Source organism: Gymnoscopelus microlampas (genome assembly GCF_963454915.1).
Source record: "Gymnoscopelus microlampas genome assembly, chromosome: 4".
NCBI lineage: Eukaryota > Metazoa > Chordata > Actinopteri > Myctophiformes > Myctophidae > Gymnoscopelus > Gymnoscopelus microlampas.
Window position 1 is genome coordinate 37,714,807 of NC_139941.1, and position 18,287 is coordinate 37,733,093.

At 40.6% G+C, this 18,287-nt stretch overlaps 1 protein-coding gene across 1 annotated transcript in view; it reads right to left on the bottom strand.

The window, feature by feature from the left end:
• htr7c (5-hydroxytryptamine (serotonin) receptor 7c) overlaps nucleotides 1-13,564 on the bottom strand; it is a gene marked incomplete at both ends in the record, with an annotated part of 33,621 nt that extends 20,057 nt beyond the window's left edge. Inside the window, one exon of the mRNA XM_084055057.1 lies at nucleotides 13,095-13,564. Within this exon, the coding sequence (XP_083911183.1) occupies nucleotides 13,095-13,564 (470 nt within the window). The remainder of the gene's footprint in view (nucleotides 1-13,094) is intronic.
• Between the last annotated feature and the right edge of the window lie 4,723 nt (nucleotides 13,565-18,287).

Consider the following 18,287-nt stretch of genomic DNA (forward strand, 5'->3'; position numbering starts at 1 on the left):
ACACAAAGTACTGTATGAGCGCTATGGCACTGCGAATGTGGAGGCGACTAGGATGTGTGTGCCAGTGATTTGGAAGATCAGAATCCCCCCCGAGTCAATGCAGAGTTCATGGCGGCTGTGAAGAGGGGATTTTGCATGCCTTTCCTGCTATAACAGTACATCTACAGTATGATTGTCAAAAAGAACACAGACATCACAAAACTAAAGAAATGTGTGCGATTGACCTATAAACTTCCATCTAGAACCCCTCTCTTTCCAGCTCATTTTATCAGCCTCAGATGGCTGAGAGTGGAAGAGAGAGCTTTGCAGATTAAACTGTGGCTATTTCACAGGATTGTCTATATAATGTCACAAAGTACCTGTGCAATAATTAACCTGTGCAATTTCTTTACCCGTATTACGGAAAACCATATATATGCCACAAATGGTTCCCTCAGCTGCCATTCTGTGGAATGGGCTACCATACCATACCTGAGCATTAAGATAATTAACTCTATAGCTAGCTTTATACTCAATATTCCAATATACAGTTCGTTCTAAAATGTGTATTGGCATGTTTATGGATTAATATTGTGATACATTGTATTGTGATTGATCTTTGTTTTCAAATAAAATAATGTAAATTTATAAGCACATCCATAGCTTTCCTTTTCATGAAGCCCCTTCAACACCATCCACCCACCACAACTGCGACTGTAGAGTCTGTTCTCCTATATGGCTGTGAATGCTGGTCCCTGGATGGGTGCTACCCTAGAACATTACATTATTAGCACATTACCATTGAGTATAGAAAGCACACAAGGCAACCTTAAACCCCCTCACTCAGTACTATTAGCCAGCAGTTCTTTTGCAGGGAAGGAGCCTACAAAAGACCATGCAGTCTCTGTAGAACAAGTGGACAAACAAGGCACATGAAATCCAAGCCTATGAAAATGACATGCACTTCTAACTACATTATGTGCAAACTTTCTAGGAACCCCCCAAATGCCCCATCACCCCCCTGAAAACAGCAGACAGTCTTATACTTTTGTATGACCAAATCAATCCTGTTGAGGAAGAACTGCCTGAACTATTCATGATCTTATAGCCACCTTCCTGGAAGTACAGTACAAGCAGCTGTCTGCTCTATGAACTATTCATGATCTTAGCCACCTTCCTGGAAGCAGCTGTCTGCTCTCTTAAAACACTAGGTCCCCTTACACTGACAGCATCCGTGCAGAACAACTGAAGCAGGGCTCTCCACCCTCCACACATCATCCAAGGTTTGGGGAGTTGAGTACATTACCCAACAGTCATGGGCTTCAAACATAACCTGAACTGTACATACTACAGACAAGAAACAGTGAATTGGCTTTGCTTGTGTCTTACATATTTGGAATAAGGAAATGTATTTCCTTTATTTCATATCTATTTCAAATCCTTTCTACGATTTAGTGCACAGCATGTCTCCCTTTGTTTCATATGCCAATACAAAAGCTCAAATAGGCATAGAATAAAAGAAGTGGAAGCTCTTGCAGTGTTGCTCTACTGATTTGTGTGACATGTATCTGCAGAATTGGTGTAAGCAATGATAAATGATGATCCTTTTCAAATGAATTTACAATTAAAATGACATGAAACAGACGGTAGTCATTGCAGAAACCATGCTCTGGTAGTTTACAAACAAGGCATTTCCTAAATTCTTCATTTTCAAATAAACCCACCAGGTCTACAGTGTTTATATTTTGTCTGAGCCAGTCATTGCCATGCCATGGACAGTTTGATGAGCCAATTGACAATTGGAAGCGTGCCAACATTATTGCGCCCTTGTTTGCCTATAGTTTCATTTTATGGGCTGCATAGAACCCCTCTGTGTTTGGTTGCAGACAATGCTGGAGTGTGAGACATATTGCACCAGTGAAAGGAGGCAAGGAACCATGAACTAGGCCTTTCTGTCTCTCAAACCTGCAGTACAACTCATTCAGGTACCTTGCTTGGCAGATTTGATTCCTTTCGTCAGTGTTGGTTTGTAGCGCTGTTTATCACCATTCTGCAGACATCTACATTAGAGTGAGGCTTGTCATTGTTGTGGTGGAAATGCAGCTGTCTGTACAAAAACTAATCTTTGACATCACAATGTCAGTGTAATCATCCAGGATTGTGGCTGTGGCTCTTAAAACCCTCCAATCAGTGCAGTCAAAGCAGTACTGTAAGTCTTTAATACCCTCTCTTGTCCGCGCTACGAACATTGTTGTCAGGGTTAACTTAACTTATTAAATTAACAGTTAACTTAACTGTTGCTTGTAAGTCCAATACTTTATCCTCGAACTGCTGTAACCCTGTGGTTTTATTGCATTTCTAATAAGTCAAATCAAATCAAATCAAAGGGACCTTCCCTGACAACAATGCAAGCAGCAAAATATACACAAGAGGGACACTGTTGTAAATACAGCCTGATTTATGCTTCAGCAAGAACAGTCATGGTGCAACAAAATTATGAAAAAAATAATATTTTCAGCTGAAAAGGGTATGGACCAGTCCACTCCAGCATACATTTGCAGAATAGCCATGATGCCAACCCTGGGTTGGATATATAGTTATATATAGTGCAATCTGGGAACCCATCGCCAAATAAAAAAGGAAAAACAGCGCCCTCTGCTGTTTTTTACTCTTTCACTTAGCTCTGGGGGGAGCTAAATGGAGCACCCGTGCGCAAGGAAACCGGGGTTTTGGTCTGCCTTCAGCCTTTCACTTCCGGTGGTGCGACTATGTTTTCATTCCCACTAACAATATTTCTACACGGAACACTAACACCACTTCTCCCAGAGAACATGGATCGTTTTGGTTATAAGCCCACTTGTTTCTATGATGAAAGAGCAAGTTAAAATGTGTATATCTTTCCGTGGTTTTGTCTGCTCCGAGGACGCTATTGTTAAATGAGTTTCGGTTTGTTTCTAGTGGGGAAGGATCGGTACACACGTAAATCCCGCCCACTACATTTGATTGGGTAAAGCGCGGCCTGCTTCCTGATCTGAAGGCACGCCCACTTGTAGGCCAGTGTGTACACGATATGACGAACCCCCCCGTGTAAATCCCAAAATGGTTTGGGACCTGGCTACTTCTATTTCCAGTAGTATCAAAATAAAACGTATGTGGAATTATAACATTACAAGTATAGATAAAAAAAACTCTGATTATGAAATGTGCATCATTTTGAAAGGAAACAGATTTCCACGAAGGTCCCTTGACGACGTGGGTCAAGCCTCCGTTCTCCGTTCTCCCATGAGTCCCATCAGTAAACGTAAACAACACAGACGTGAACGATATGGAATATAAAAGGAATATAAATATAAATACTTTAGGGCAAAAGTTCATATTTACCACCATGCTCTCTGAAACCAAGACAATATGCCTTAGGACAAAAGTGTGTTCTCTTTCGTCATCTTTGCAGAAGGTGAGTAAATCTAATGCTGACAGTGGTGGAAAGTAACTAGTACATGTACTGTACTCAAATATCATTTTAAGGTATTTTTACTTGACCGGAGTATTTCCAATTTGCATTACTTTTACTTCTACTCCACTGCATCTCCGAGGCAAATATTATAGCCTACTTTTACTCCACTACAATTATTTGAAAATTTAGCTACTATATTTCTTTGCCTTTGCAGCTTGATTTTAATTGACAAAACATACATAAACCACTTCAGCCCTATTTAAACTTTTGAAAATAGCCGATCTACAAGCTCACAAGCGTTGCAACGTGTTGTGAGCTTGTAGATCTGCTATTCTGAAAATATTTTAATATATTGATTTTGGCCATGGACCCCCATCTGAAAATGTTTTGTGCCAGGGACCCCCAAAAGAGAACATTTGTTAGCTCTGTTTTCATCATGCAGCCATGGGTGGGCCTGGGTATAAAGCTGGCCCACCCAATAGATTTTGCAAAAAAATATATATATATTTTGATTAATTTATTTATTTTTGATAATAAATCGGTAAAATCAGGCAAAAATTAGAATTAAATAACACAACCCTAACCTAACCCTAACCCTAAAACTGAAATAAAGTAAAAGAAGAAGCACTTTGAAACTGAAGATGATGGCCAATGTTGATGATAATTGATAACAAAATATATATAATATATATATATATAAAAACAATTAAATAAGCCCCCCCCCTAGCTGCAACGTTTCCTTTTTCCCATACATATACACTTCATGGAGTACATTATTTTGTACCGAATTAACCGAATTAAAGTAATACAAAACGGCAATAAAAGGGGAATAACCGCGAAAAAACGCGAAATAAAAGGGGAATAACCACGCGTGCATATGTGACGCGCGGACCCCCTCCAGCCTCAAGACGGATTGACGCCACTGGTGTAGTATATAGAGACTCTGTTAGCATGGATGTTTTATTAATGGGGTCTGAATTTTAAGGGCAGTGGGTTTAAGAATCCCGACTGGGACAACGACAGTGAACAGAGGTTGGCTCATGAGGCTACTATTGGGGTTACTCTTTATTTAATTGATTCACTCATTCAAGCTTTATTTATAATCAAAATGGATTTTAATTATACTGTGTAATTAAACTCATATACAGTGTCATCGAGTAAATATATTATTCTGCATCACAGTATTTTGAAATGTTTTTTTTTTTAAACACATTTTAAAAGAATCATTTAAAAACTTTTACATATTATGGTGACCTGTTTGGTCACCAAGGTTAATCTAAACAGACCCATGCACACTACAGTTTCTAATTTCAGTGTATCATGCAGCCAGGGTATTCCATGAGGTAGGGGGGCATAAAAGCCAGTACACACTCTAGGTAATTTAAGTGTGAGCCAATTATTTGATCCATTGTCCATTCCAATAATGAAGACATGTAATTTGAACAATCTCCAATTATGGCTTTATAGACGGGTTTCCTGTTAGTAAACATGAGAGGATATGACCGTGCAGAGGAGGGGTAAGCCTATAGAGGGCGCCATTACCCGCAGCAGCTCTGGTCAAATGTCCATTCATAAAAGAAATGATCTTCACCGGGTTTAATGAAAGTAGATTAAATTATGCAGTTTGTAATACCTTGTTTACTCAATAAAAATGATTTGTCGGAAGTTGGATCTGTTTGTATATAATAGCAGCATTATGCCTATTATGCCTATAATAGCAGAATTATGGCTATCTAACTCCCAAACACAACAACAGAGTGAACGGCGCTTCCGGTTCGTTTCCCCCGAGCATGCGCAGATTGCGCATTCTGCTCTGTGATGACGTTGCGCGGAAATCCGTCTATATAGAAACAGTCAAACAGATGACAATGCAACTCACGTCTCTCTACTGGAGCGAATCAACCAACCTTATTATATAGGGGACAATCTTGAGTACCATAATTATCACTAGTGGTCTGATTATATAGGGGCGTAAGAGTGGAGGCTGCCACATGTCTATTAATTACATCTCCATAATCCAAAAGAGACAAGAGACACTGCTTCGACAACAACTCTTTCTGATAATCATAGCGAACTTGGCTGAACTTGGCTCTCAGTTCAATCATCTGCTGCCATGTAAGAACTCCCACACGGTATTTAAAAGTAAATCCCTCATCAAGCCAAGGTATTTGAGACTCTTTCAATTTCAGTACTATTCACAGTAGATATGTAACGGACCCGCGGTTCAAGCTTTTATTTTTGAAGGTGTATATTCGTGGTGTTGTGACAGGAAGTCCTTTATTTGACAGACATTGTGCCAGCTGATCACAGCTGATGAGAATCAGTTGATTGGGAGCAATTTGGGACCCAGCTCAGCTGTGGCACTGGGGTTAAAAACATGGAGACGCTGTCTCAGTGGAGAAAAAGGCTGGAGGACACAACAAGGTTTCGGAGAAGTTTGTTTGTTTGTTATGGAGCAAGGATGGACTAAGGAAAGGACGGTTTAGGGACGGTCGATGAAAAGCACCTTGTTAAATAGACATAGAAATGAATACATTGATTAGAGATTAATTTAACTGAGCTGTTGAGCCATGCTCAATGGGGTTAAGGCCCCATTGAGCAGAGAGACTGCACATACACATTCAACACCACTTAAGTATGATCCACAGTCACTGTGAAGTGGGAACTCTTCACCCTTTCTCCTCCTCATCTGTTTCTCTGTCCCCCTGCTCTCTCTCTTCCTCTTTCTCTCCATCTAAGTCCCACCCCTCCCTTTCTCTCCAACACTCACCTTCACTTTCCCCTGATTCTCTCATCCATCTCTCTCTGCTTGTCACACTCAGTCTCTCATCTGTGTTTATCCAAGCCAGGGGGCTCAGACTGCCAAGACGCAATGACAGGGGAAATGTCACAGATTATTTCCACCACAGTGACCCAGTGTTTCGCTGAGCATCCTTACATACGTCTCGCCATTGAACCATAAGGAGCTCTTACAGTATAGAAACAATCGATAGCCAGCGCAACAGTGGTGCACCTAACCTTCGTGGTGAGAGATTGTATATATGGGGGACTACAGTATATAGTGCTCACCCATGTATTCATCTGTGATATTCCCAAGCATCAGAGTAGATGGTCTGATTTAGTGTGTCTGATTCAGTGAGTCATTTATAGTACATTTTAAGCATTAGCCTCAGTAAGCTGCCCAGTGCAGGATCACACTACTTCCATCAACAACTCCCTGGTGGCTTCTGTTCCAACTGCCAAGAGCCTGGGTGTTATCCTGGACAGTCAGATGTCCTTCAAGGCACACGTTTACACTTAACAATATCCAAAGGATCAGATCCTCCAGGAGTCTGCTCAGCTCCTTATCCAGACCTCAGTTATCTCAAAGCTTGACCACTGCTATTTCCTCCTTATTGGCCTCCTGTCATGCTCATTTACATAAGCCCATCCAAATGATCCAGAATGCTGCAGCACGCCAGGTCTTCAACCTCCCCAAATGTTCACGTCTACCCCCTTTTCCGTTCCTTTCATTGGCATCCAGTTGCTGTCCGTACCCAGCACAAAACACTGGTGGTGGCGGACAAGGCAACCAAAGGCATGGCAGCACAAATCTTCAAACCCTACAACCCTTCCTGCCCACTTAGATCAGCTAACACAGGAATACTAAGCCTTCCCCTAAAACACCCTGGACAACAACCCCCCCTATGTGCAGGCACTAGGTAGGCAACCCAGCCTGGAGGTGACCTGCGCTCTGAGGAGTGCACTTTTAAAGTTTTATCTCATCTTCCTTTTTATCATATACATTCAATCTCCTACCAGTGCAGACATGTTAGTCATTTTGGCTGTAATTTGTTCTGATTGTAATTTTTCCGTTTATTACACATGTAGTTGTCCCTTGCAACAAGCATTCCATAACTGCAAAACAACAAGGCACTCAGTAGAGTGTAGACCTCCATCTCCCCAGTTTGCTCATTTGAAAGTTTGGCCTAATTGGTGGTGCTAGAGGAAAGGTTACGAGGTCACAAATCAATAGGTTTCTTCCTCTTGGGTGCATCAGTGTGCCCAGGAAATTGTGTCTGTACGACCAAGGGTTTGGCAGATAGGTCTGCACGTATTTCATAACTGAAAGTTTGGCCATGGGGTCAACCTGGGAGCAGGAAATTTCAAAGCAATCTGACATTTACTTTAAAAATATGTTGGAGACAGGAGGACGAACAGACAGGGGCAAAAACATAACTTACAATTTAGGCATTTAGCAGACGCTCGTGTTTACCTAGTAAGCAAGGTAAACACGAGGTAATTACATCAAATGCATAGAAATAGTAACCTACTTGGCAGAATGTTTTCACAAAAATGTAAATAAAGCGTACAGAACTGAATCCCTCTGAAAAGCTGGTGTGACAATGAAATGCTGTTGGATTATTTCCTTTGCTAGAACAGGGGTTCTCAACCTTTTCAGGCCGCGACCCCCAAAATAATGATATTATTTCCCGCGACCCCCCGCGTGCACGTTTATTATCAAAACATTTTTGCAAAAAGTGGGTAAATTGAGTAAATTAACTGATAAAACATGAATTAATGATAACATAAAAAAATGTTTTGTAAAAAAAAAAAAGAAAAAAAAAATTTTTTCACATATATATATATATATATATATATATATATATATATATATATATATATATATATATATATATATATATATTATATGTATATATATGTATATATATATATATATATATATATATATATATATGAGAGAGAGATAGATGGATAGATATAGATATTATATATAGAGAGAGAGATATATACATAGTGTATTCTATATATTTCACTTTGATTTTAAAGGGCTTAAAAATGAACTAAAATCTTACCATTGCCTTTTTTTAAAGGCAACTAGGAATCCACAAGCCAGTGGAAACAATTTCCAGAACTAAAAAGATGTTCTCAGTAGACCGAAAGTCTCTGCCAAGAAGCATGCCATAATACCACTCTCCATCTTTCTCTCTGACTCTCTGACAGATTGGACTTAGTTGAATGTGAGTGGACATTAAGACTCTGAAAGATTACCAGTTGTAAATCGTCTCTGCCCGTGTTGGGCAAGCTGCAGTTACTCTACATTAAAGGAAGCTTCACTAAACTGAAGCTATTTTTGACAAATCTTGACAAATCGTCTCTTATGGGTGTCCCTGGCAGACAATCCTTTCACGTGGGGGACTGCGGCAATACAGTTTGAGGGTTGACATAAAAATGTTTCAGAACCACTTTTTTGAGGTTCTAGAGGTGTTTTTTCAGCTTAGTTTAGGCAACTATAGCACCATTTGACAAATGTGATATATTGAACCTTTAAAATAGGTTTTATGTAGCACAGTGGTTCTCAACCTGTGGGGATTTTGGGGGGGTACCCAGATGACAGTGAAGTGACAATTTAAGGACTTTTATGAACTTTTTAATACCTAATAAAAAATACCTACAGCCCTAATTTAATACCTAAAAAAAAGACCATTACTGCATAAAAAATAATCAACAACCCAACTGGGCAACGCTTGTAGATCTACGATTTTCAGAATATTTATCAGAATAGTCATTATAAAATGCTTTGTTATGATTATTGCTATTATGAATATGTATATATAACTATATAATGTTATAAACACATTATAATGAATTATAAATATGTTTATAATGCATTTGTGTTACACTGATGTTGTTACTAATATCTTAGTGTCTAAATTATTGTTATTGTAATGTTATTGTTGCACAGTATTTTGTGGCCCTCAAACTTGCATTTTGCTGCTTTCACCTGTAGTGGCAGATAAATCTTGATCCTTGATCTTACTTGATAATTCTATCTATTTATTATAGAACAAGTTGTTTCATGTGATTGTCAAAGACACATTCCACCTGCATTAATAATCCCCATAAAAAAACAGCTGTGTTTTATTTGATTACTATACCAACCCTTGTGGCAACAAGATGAATGTGCAGCAATGTTTCTTGCTTGGTTTTTACTGTTTTATTTTCAGTATATATGGGCCCTGGCATCACATGCCCTGGTGCTGCTGAGGATACCTACAGCATTACATCACAGTACAGAATGCTCTCTTGGAAATGATTGCCATAATAAAAGCCAGGTAATGAGTATGCTAGAGTGAATAGCCACCACGTTCCTTCTAACCACTTATGCATCAATCTTCTCCAGTTACTTTGAATTCTAACCCATGTATGAATGGTCCCTTAAATTACTGGAACTGGGAAATGTATTGTTTGTTAATGCTTATTATCTCCTCCTGGCCGGAACGGCCGGAGGCCTGGATTGCGGTCTCGCCCCCTGTCGGTCCATTTGTCTGTCTGTGTGTCTGTGCACAGCAAATTTCGGGGCACTGTCGGTCCGATCAGCATGAAACTTTGCACGCACACTCCCAGGAGGCCAAGGAAGAACCATTACTCCAACATTTTCAAATCGGCCTTATGGTGGCACTATAACAGTGCACTTCACGTTTTGGCCTATAACTCTTGAACCGCGGGCCATACAATCAATTCCTTGGATCATGATGACAAACTTTGTCCACATCTCACACTTCCGTTCTGATTGGCTACGACTGGCTTCCAAAGTTAGCGAGAGGGTCCTTTTAGAAAAAAATGGCACAAACCATGAATCATGGGAGTTCGATCTGCCCCAAATTTTAATCAAACATTGATTAAAGGGTCTCTAAACAACGCAATGCCAAAAGCGATTTCACTTACACCCATGGGGGCACCACAAATGCTACAAATATCGCTGTTTGTTGCAGAAACATGATATTGTTTCCCCCTACAAACTTAGGCACAAATGGTCTTGTTAGTCATGACAATAACCATGATACTTTTCCAGTAATTGCTATTTCTTACAAAAGTTGCCATGTATGATGAACGCAAAATCCAATTATACCCAAATTGGAATCATGTGTCGTTCCATTGGGCGCACGTCCAAAATCGCTTTCACGTCTACCCATAGGAGGTGTCACAAAAGCGAACCGTTACACCACCTGTTGTACAAACTCTATTTAAACCTGGAGCTTCATTTCCTGATGGCTGCACCCCACGACTGACACAGACCAGGGTAGGCAACCAGGCCTGGTGGAGATCTGCGTTCCAAGGAGCACACTTTTTTATATTCATGTCTTAAAAGGGAGTCTTCTTCCTTTTAAAACCACAGTGTGTTGGTTTTAAAAGTGTGGTTCCTTTGTTAGCGGTTTCACTCTGACGTTTGGCCAAATGAAACATGAAACATGATGAACTATTTTCTTTTTTTTCAAATCAATTGTTTTTATTAATTATATCACAAAAACAATATTATGCCAGCATAACATAGTATACATAGATGCATCAAAACAAGATACATATACAACACAACACACACAACATAAAATTACCACAACAAAAGAAAAAGTTATAAAATAAAATAACAGTTAAACCCAACCACCCACCTCTCCCAGGACCAAGGACGTCATGAAAACACCTCACACACCTGACACTCTCTTTAGAGTGGGCAGTACAGTGACACAGAGATAAACACTATGAAAGAAAACATGGGAGAAAGGGCTTTTAATGGAATCCATTCCAGTACCATCAAGGATAGATTTAGATCTAGAGTGCTATCTCACCAGCCAGCAACAGCAGTGTCCCTAAGGTGAATGGGCAGCTTAAAGCAAAGCTGAGAGATAGACATTACAGGAAAGGCCCAGGGGAGAATGCTTTGAAAGGATGAGCCACTCCAAGGCCATCAAGGATAGTTGTGGATCTAGAGACAAGGATCTTTTGCTGAACCATGTCATATAGATACTTCTTATTAAAGGTAGGGTAAGTGATATATTTTGGTTAAACAAAATGTTTTTTGTTAAAAGGTTCAAAAGCTCTATATTGTGATAGTAATAGAATTACTGTAGAGCAGGGGTCTTCAACAGGGGGTCCGTGACCCCTAGGGGGCCCTCAGAGTTACTATATAGGGGCCGCCAAATCTTTGTGTGATAAGAATGTTGTTTAGGCACCTTCGTCATATTTTTAAATCTCAGGTACTAGTGTAAATATGCAGATAACTTGTTTGGCCTTTTTGTTGCTCTCCTGTTTGATCTCCCTTCACACTTGCCCCCCCCCCCCCCCCCCCTCTTCTGCCTCCCCCTCTTCTTTCTATGGAAATAACGTTGCGATGGGAATGTTGTACGAAAGCGAATTTCACCCACTTTTTTACCTTGTAACCCTGATTCTGATTCTGATTGTGAACCACTTGAACTCTAGCATCCCTATTCTGAGGGGAGCATTAGCCAAAAAATAGCAGATCTACAAGTGAGCTTGTAGGATCGGCTATTTTCGGCCAAGAGGTTTGGTGTAGAGGGAAAAAAGACAGACCAAGTACAGAGCCATTAACATGAATCCCACATAATAGAAAAGATACAAACAAAAGAACATGAACTTACACAAAAATGATGATAGTGCTGTCAAACAAGAAGGTATCTATGAAGTTTAATCTGCAACACTATTTTATGCAATATGTAGTGGGGGTCCCTGCTTCATCTCTCTCTCAGCTAAGGGGTCCTTGTCCTGAAAAACGTTGAAGACCCCTGTTATAGAGAGTTTGTTCAGTAACAGGAGTCTCCCTGTCTCTCCAGCTCTTTAATAAACAAAATTCATTTTCAGCTTGGTGACAAAATTTCAGCCTATCGGGAGAGAGTACCCATTTATCAACTTCATTGTAATAGTGTTCCAGTTCCAATTTTGTCTGCTCATTTCTTTGTGTCATCACTTCCAATTGACTTGTTTTATCGATATCCTGACTGAGTTCTCTGTGGATAAGTGGATAAAAATCCCGACCTGAAAATGCATTTTATGTTTAATGAAGAGCTGGAGAGAGATGGAGACTCCTGTTACTGAACAAACACTCTATAGCAGGGGTAGCAACCTTATGCATGGGTGCCAACATTGGCACAGGGGAGGGTAATCACTGGCACACTGGCATAAGTGTGAGAGAGAGGTTTTTTCTTGTAAAATGAAATATATTTTTAATGTAGTCAATTAAATGAAGTCCCCTCACATCTGTATGCATCATTCTACATTCATTCAAACTCTGCACTCTGACCTGGGAAGGAGTCTTGGAGTTATTATGATTACAATGTCCTGTTGTGAAAGAAAATATTTCAGAAGAAGAAAAAAAAAAGGTTTTGATGTATATGGACAATCAACATATGTTGGAAATATTTTATTTTGATGTGGTGTCATAATTTAACTTAATGTTGATATGGCACACTGACTATCAAGAAAATAAAACAAACAGATTCCCCCTGCTCTATAGCAATGAGTATACACAATATAGAGCTATTTAACACTTATTTTAACCAAAGGAAAGCACTTACCCCACCTTTAATGAGGATGAATATGTATGTATGTATGTATGTAGACATACATAACATACATAGGCCTACATACAGACAGACAGACACACAAGCGTGTGTGTGTGTGTGTGTGTGTGTGTGTGTGTGTGTGTGTGTGTGTGTGTGTGTGTGTGTGTGTGTGTGTGTGCGCGTGCGTGCGTGCGTGCGTGCGTGTGTGTGTGTGTATGCGCGCGCGTGTGCGTGCGTGTGTGAACATCTTGGTCATAATTTTAAGCAGACAACAATCAGCAACTTACTTATCGATAACTCACCTGTCCACGCTGATCACGCACAGGGTCATGATAGAAGCGGTGCAGCACATAACATCCATGCCAATGAAGATGTTGCAGAACACCTCTCCAAAGAGCCACTTGCCCCCAGTTAGGTCCGTCACTATAACAAACGGCATGACAGCTATGGCCACCGAAAGGTCCGCGACGGCCAAGGATACCAGGAGATAGTTTGAAGGTTGCCTTAATTTTTTTACCACGCTAACGGCAATCACCACCAACGTGTTTCCCATCACTGTCACCGCGGTGATGACCGCCAGCATCACACCGATCATGATCTTCTCTGGTCGGCCGAAATCCCGTAGCTCCCCGCACGACTCGTTCCACATGCTGGTTGTGGGACTGATTGTGACGAAGACGTCGTAGAAAAGCTGCACGGTGCCATTGATAACTTCGGAAATGTCCTCTATTTTATTCAAAGAAGTGGATTCGATGCCCGACGTATTGAACATCATTCACGACAACGTTATTCCAGAGTCACTGCAGCGGACACCTCGCCGATATATTCCAATTACGCGCATATTGATCCGTACGGACCTGATGTTGGGTCCAGCCAAGTAGTTGGTTCTTCTCCCACGCGCAAAAAGCCTGCTGTAGGTAGGCTACGTCAAACCCTGTAGGTGCGTTCAGCACTTCAAAGCCTTAAATCAACTTTGTTGTGTAGCTGGCTATTATAACTATGGCATGGTCGCTGGTGAATACCAAAACGCTCGCCCAAAAACACAGTTGCCCCGCGGCAAATCCGGCGACCTCGGAACGGTCGCCACCTGGTGTTCCTAAACGTAACCAAAGTAAACTATGCCTGGCTGGCTAACCTTATTCCTAAACGTAACCTCAGTAAAACGGTGCCAAATCCTAACCTTATTCCTATAACCTCAGTACAACTATGTCTAACCCTAAACTTATTTCAAACCAATATCCTCAGTAAAACAAATACAAGAATACAAGAACCACTTTTTCGAGCGGTCCGCGAAAAGAAATGGGGGTGAGCGTGTTTTGGGGCGAGTCTTCCGGTTACCTCGCTGGTGTCTCCTAGTTGCGCCTAGAAGTGACCCGCGCGCGCCTTGGAAATGCGCAGGAAGGCATGATAACAGTTTTCTCAACACTCACTCCAAATCTGCTCAAGTCAACGGTAAAGTTAGTTTAGCCAAGTGTAGCGTTTTCCACGCTTATGTTGCAAGACAATCGATTTTCTGAAAGGCAGCTCTGTCTGTACTTGAGACCAGCTTGAGACGCACAGGCGCTGCAAAAGGTTGCAGAAGTGGGCGTGCACCTGAGTGGTCTATTTCATTGGTTCTCAAAGTGGGGTCCGGGGACCCCCAGGGGTCCTCGAGGGAGTTCCAGGGGGTCCCCAGCTAAATGATGGATAGTTAGGAACCAAATGGATCCTAATGGGTCTGTAACACTGAGAGTGTATGCTACAAATGGAACCAATTGGACCCGTTATTGATTTTACAATATAAATTGGGGTCCCAGAGATAGAAATGCCATTAAATGGGGTCCATAGCCTAATGCATGTTAAACTGGGGGTTCTTGAAATTAAAATGGTTGAGAATCACTGCTAGAGCCGTAAAAATCTTCTCTTATGGGGGTCCCTTTTCAAATGAGGGTCCACGGGCTATTAAGTGTCAATTTGGGGGTCCTTGATGAAAAGATGTTAGAACCACTGGTCTATTTTAATAACAAGTCCTGTGAAAACCAAGCACTCCCATCCTTCAACTGTAGACTACTAGGCTAGCCTATTTCCATGTCGTTTTGCTTTCCTACAGTTTATCAAAACAAAACAAAACTAGACTACTTCTACAGACGTTTAGAATGAAGCCTTAAAGCCTATTTATTTATTTATTTAATGACACAGCTGTGAGATCGTGTTCTAATGCATGAACACACAATTAACATCATGATCTTTTTGGGGAGACTAATAATACTAACTAAATAATGTTTTTGAAATATGCCTGGTTTTCCCACAGATACTCCACACATGAGGACACCCTGAATGAATGCATCATGGCATTCATTCTGGCAGCAGATGTGTCACTTGTGTGTTTTAATGGGGGAGCACATGTGTACTGTCACAGTTGTCTGGCTGTATGTTTTCCAATTATGAATATTGATCATGTGTCTGTGTTAATGCCTTAGGTACATCCGAGGTCCTTAAGCCAACTAAGACAAATCATGTTTCAATGTCTGCATCATCCTCTAGGAAGGAGGAACAGCTGTGGTGTGTGTGTGTGTGTGTGTGTGTGTGTGTGTGTGTGTGTGTGTGTGTGTGTGTGTGTGTGTGTGTGTGCGTGCGTGCGTGCGTGCGTGCGTGCGTGCGTGCGTGCGTGCGTGTAGTGTAGTGTGCCTTCATTCACACTACACATAACAGGCAGACCTGTAATCATCATCACATCAGATTAACAGTGCATGGCCACTGGCACTTGCTGGTAGCCCTTGTGTTCCTGTCTGTCAGTGGAATATTGTTCCATTTACACAAAATTATAAAATGTGTTGCACACTGAGGACAACACCAACGATTTTCTGGTGCAGAAAAGATTTTAGATGAGTTCTGTGGTTTTGTTTATGCAAAATAAGATGAGAGGATGTCAGTTTATCTGAAGCACTCCAATGAGTGGTAAGCATGTTTGGGTTTACACTTAGTTTGTGTACTTTGCAAAAGTGAAGATAGAGATTTTAAGCTTAATGCATTGCTACCAAAATAAGTTTTGATTTGTTTATTATGCCGTAAAGCATCTAATCTAATCTAGATGTCATCGATATGATTTTGTTTTATAAAGTGATGGTAAATCCCTCTATCAGTCCCTCAATAACCCTCATCTGAACCACTATTGTTTCAGTGGAGCAGCTAAATGGCTAAAAGTAGAAGACGAGATGGGTCACTAGACAAACTTGCACACTGACAAAACATTTTTGAGGGTGTTCGGAAGTAAACAACAGATTGATTTACAAAGTGACAAAATCCACACAGTGAAAACCCCTACTAACTACAACATTGTTAATGAGCTGATTGGTGGCACCCTGTGCCATTCCCAATGACCCCCACCTGGTTGTCTATTTAAAGCCAAGATGGGAAACATGGATCAGTGCTGATGATGGTCTGTGGACAAAGAAATCCTTTCTTTTTTCACTGTGTAAAAAATGGTCAGTGTTGCAGGCTTTTTTCGTTTATACCAAGGGCCAAGGCTTGGATATTTACGATGAGCCCAACACGGAAGCTTATGAATGGCCAGAGTGTGGCACTGTTTTACCCTGCGCCGACCTGCGGTGTCAGAAATAATTTATTTTAACGCAAGTGAATGTTTTTTTTGACAAACTTTAGACTAGATTTTCTTACCGTAATAAAAATTGTCATACATTCTATATGCTTCCAGTCGCTAGTTTAAAGTCTCCTTTCAATCATCAGGATATGCGTTTTGCTAAATTATGGTCCCATTTATTCTAAAATTGACGATAAAGTAGGCTATGCTCCAGGAGGGGCGGGATGATTTGAGTGACAACCTACACAACCAATAGCATTCATTCCCCGCCCCGCTCTTGATTGACAAGCTACCCAACCAATAGGATTCTTTGGGGGTTGTTTTCCGGTTCCCTGGTCACATGTCTGGTCTCAACCAATAGCGTTTGAGTTCCGGCGTGGCCAACTGTATATATTAAAGATGGGAGGATACACGTTCCTGAACTATCGGCTTCATTTTCGGTCTGTAGAAAGCAGACCTATTTACAGTCTATGGTTTATACTAACTGGACTATCATGCCGGCCTGTTGTACCTATAGCTCAATTGCTGGTAAGTCTTGAGTCAATAGTTTTCTAGATTACTTTTTGAACACCTCCCAGATTTCATTCAACACCAGGATAAATCAAGGCAAAAAAGTGTCTTTCTTGGAGAACACAAATGAGCCTATACTGCCTGGCCCAAAGGACTGATTCTTAATATTCCATGACCAGGTTTACAGATTGTGAGCCACTCCCACTTCTTCCAGTGTGGGCAGTCAGTCAATCATGATTCTGCAGGAAACGTGTTGGAAGAAATCAATTCAATTAACCTGCTCTATGGGAGTGTTGTGAATCCACACATCATCCTGGAGACTACTGTCTATGATTGCTTGGAGCCCATCCAAAATGTCCTAGTCTAAATTAATTCTCTATTGAGCCCTCTGTATGTGTTGTAATTCAGTGAAACACGATAGGCGGGCACTTTAACTCAAATTGTGTAATTATTTTTCTTCTTTCACCAGAAGTAGATTTTTACTTAATGCTTAAACTAAATAGCACAAGGTATAGCTGCTGCTAAGGCAATTGGTAAACAATTGATTCAGCTAATTAGACACAGCCGTGTCTATTTCTGAAGAACTAAAGGAAAATGAGAGCCCCTTCCTTAGTTTTTCAGAAATAGATTGTGCTTATTGTCGTTAAATTTGTTCTGTCTTCAGTGGCCCTCAACATAACCCGTGCATATCCTGGTTTGCTGCCAGTAAACAGATTTCTGAGTATGACCATAACATCTAGCAAGGAGTGGGCAATAAATAGACCATGAATAAGACTACAAAATGCAAGTGAATATACTTGTTTGTAGATGCTTGGATGTTTTTCATCCAAGCATCTTGTTTAATAATTCAACCTCAGATGGCTTTGAACTGCAACTGCAACTAAAATGCGTTGACTCCTTTTGTCTTCCAAAATTGTGGTGGTATTCTTTGTCTGGTGCATTGTAATAAGATATTAAAAAAAACTTATTTGATGGTTACACGCTTGTTAGGACTTTTATTTACAGTAATGACGTTTTTTAACGTAGTAAGAAAAAAAACGTATTACTGTTACATCACTGTTCCTGTAAATTAATGCTGTTGTTATTTTAAGGTTAATCTACATTAACTTATTGAATAATTGTGATAGAAATGAATGGCGACTGTAGCCAGCGGAACAGTATTACTTTCTGGCACAGTGATTCAATTATTCCTGCCCAGACCAGGTGTGGGCAGAAAGTAATCAATTTAATTCTCCTGGGAACATCGATGATTTACTCAAGCAACTCTGAGCCACATCGCCATGTGTTGTCATCTCCTGAGAAACAAAGATATCATTCCGTTTTTGAGGGACCTTTAGAGCACTTTGCTTGAAATCATACACATGTAATTAAGAGAATGTCTATATTTGGAGCAGTGTGATTAGAG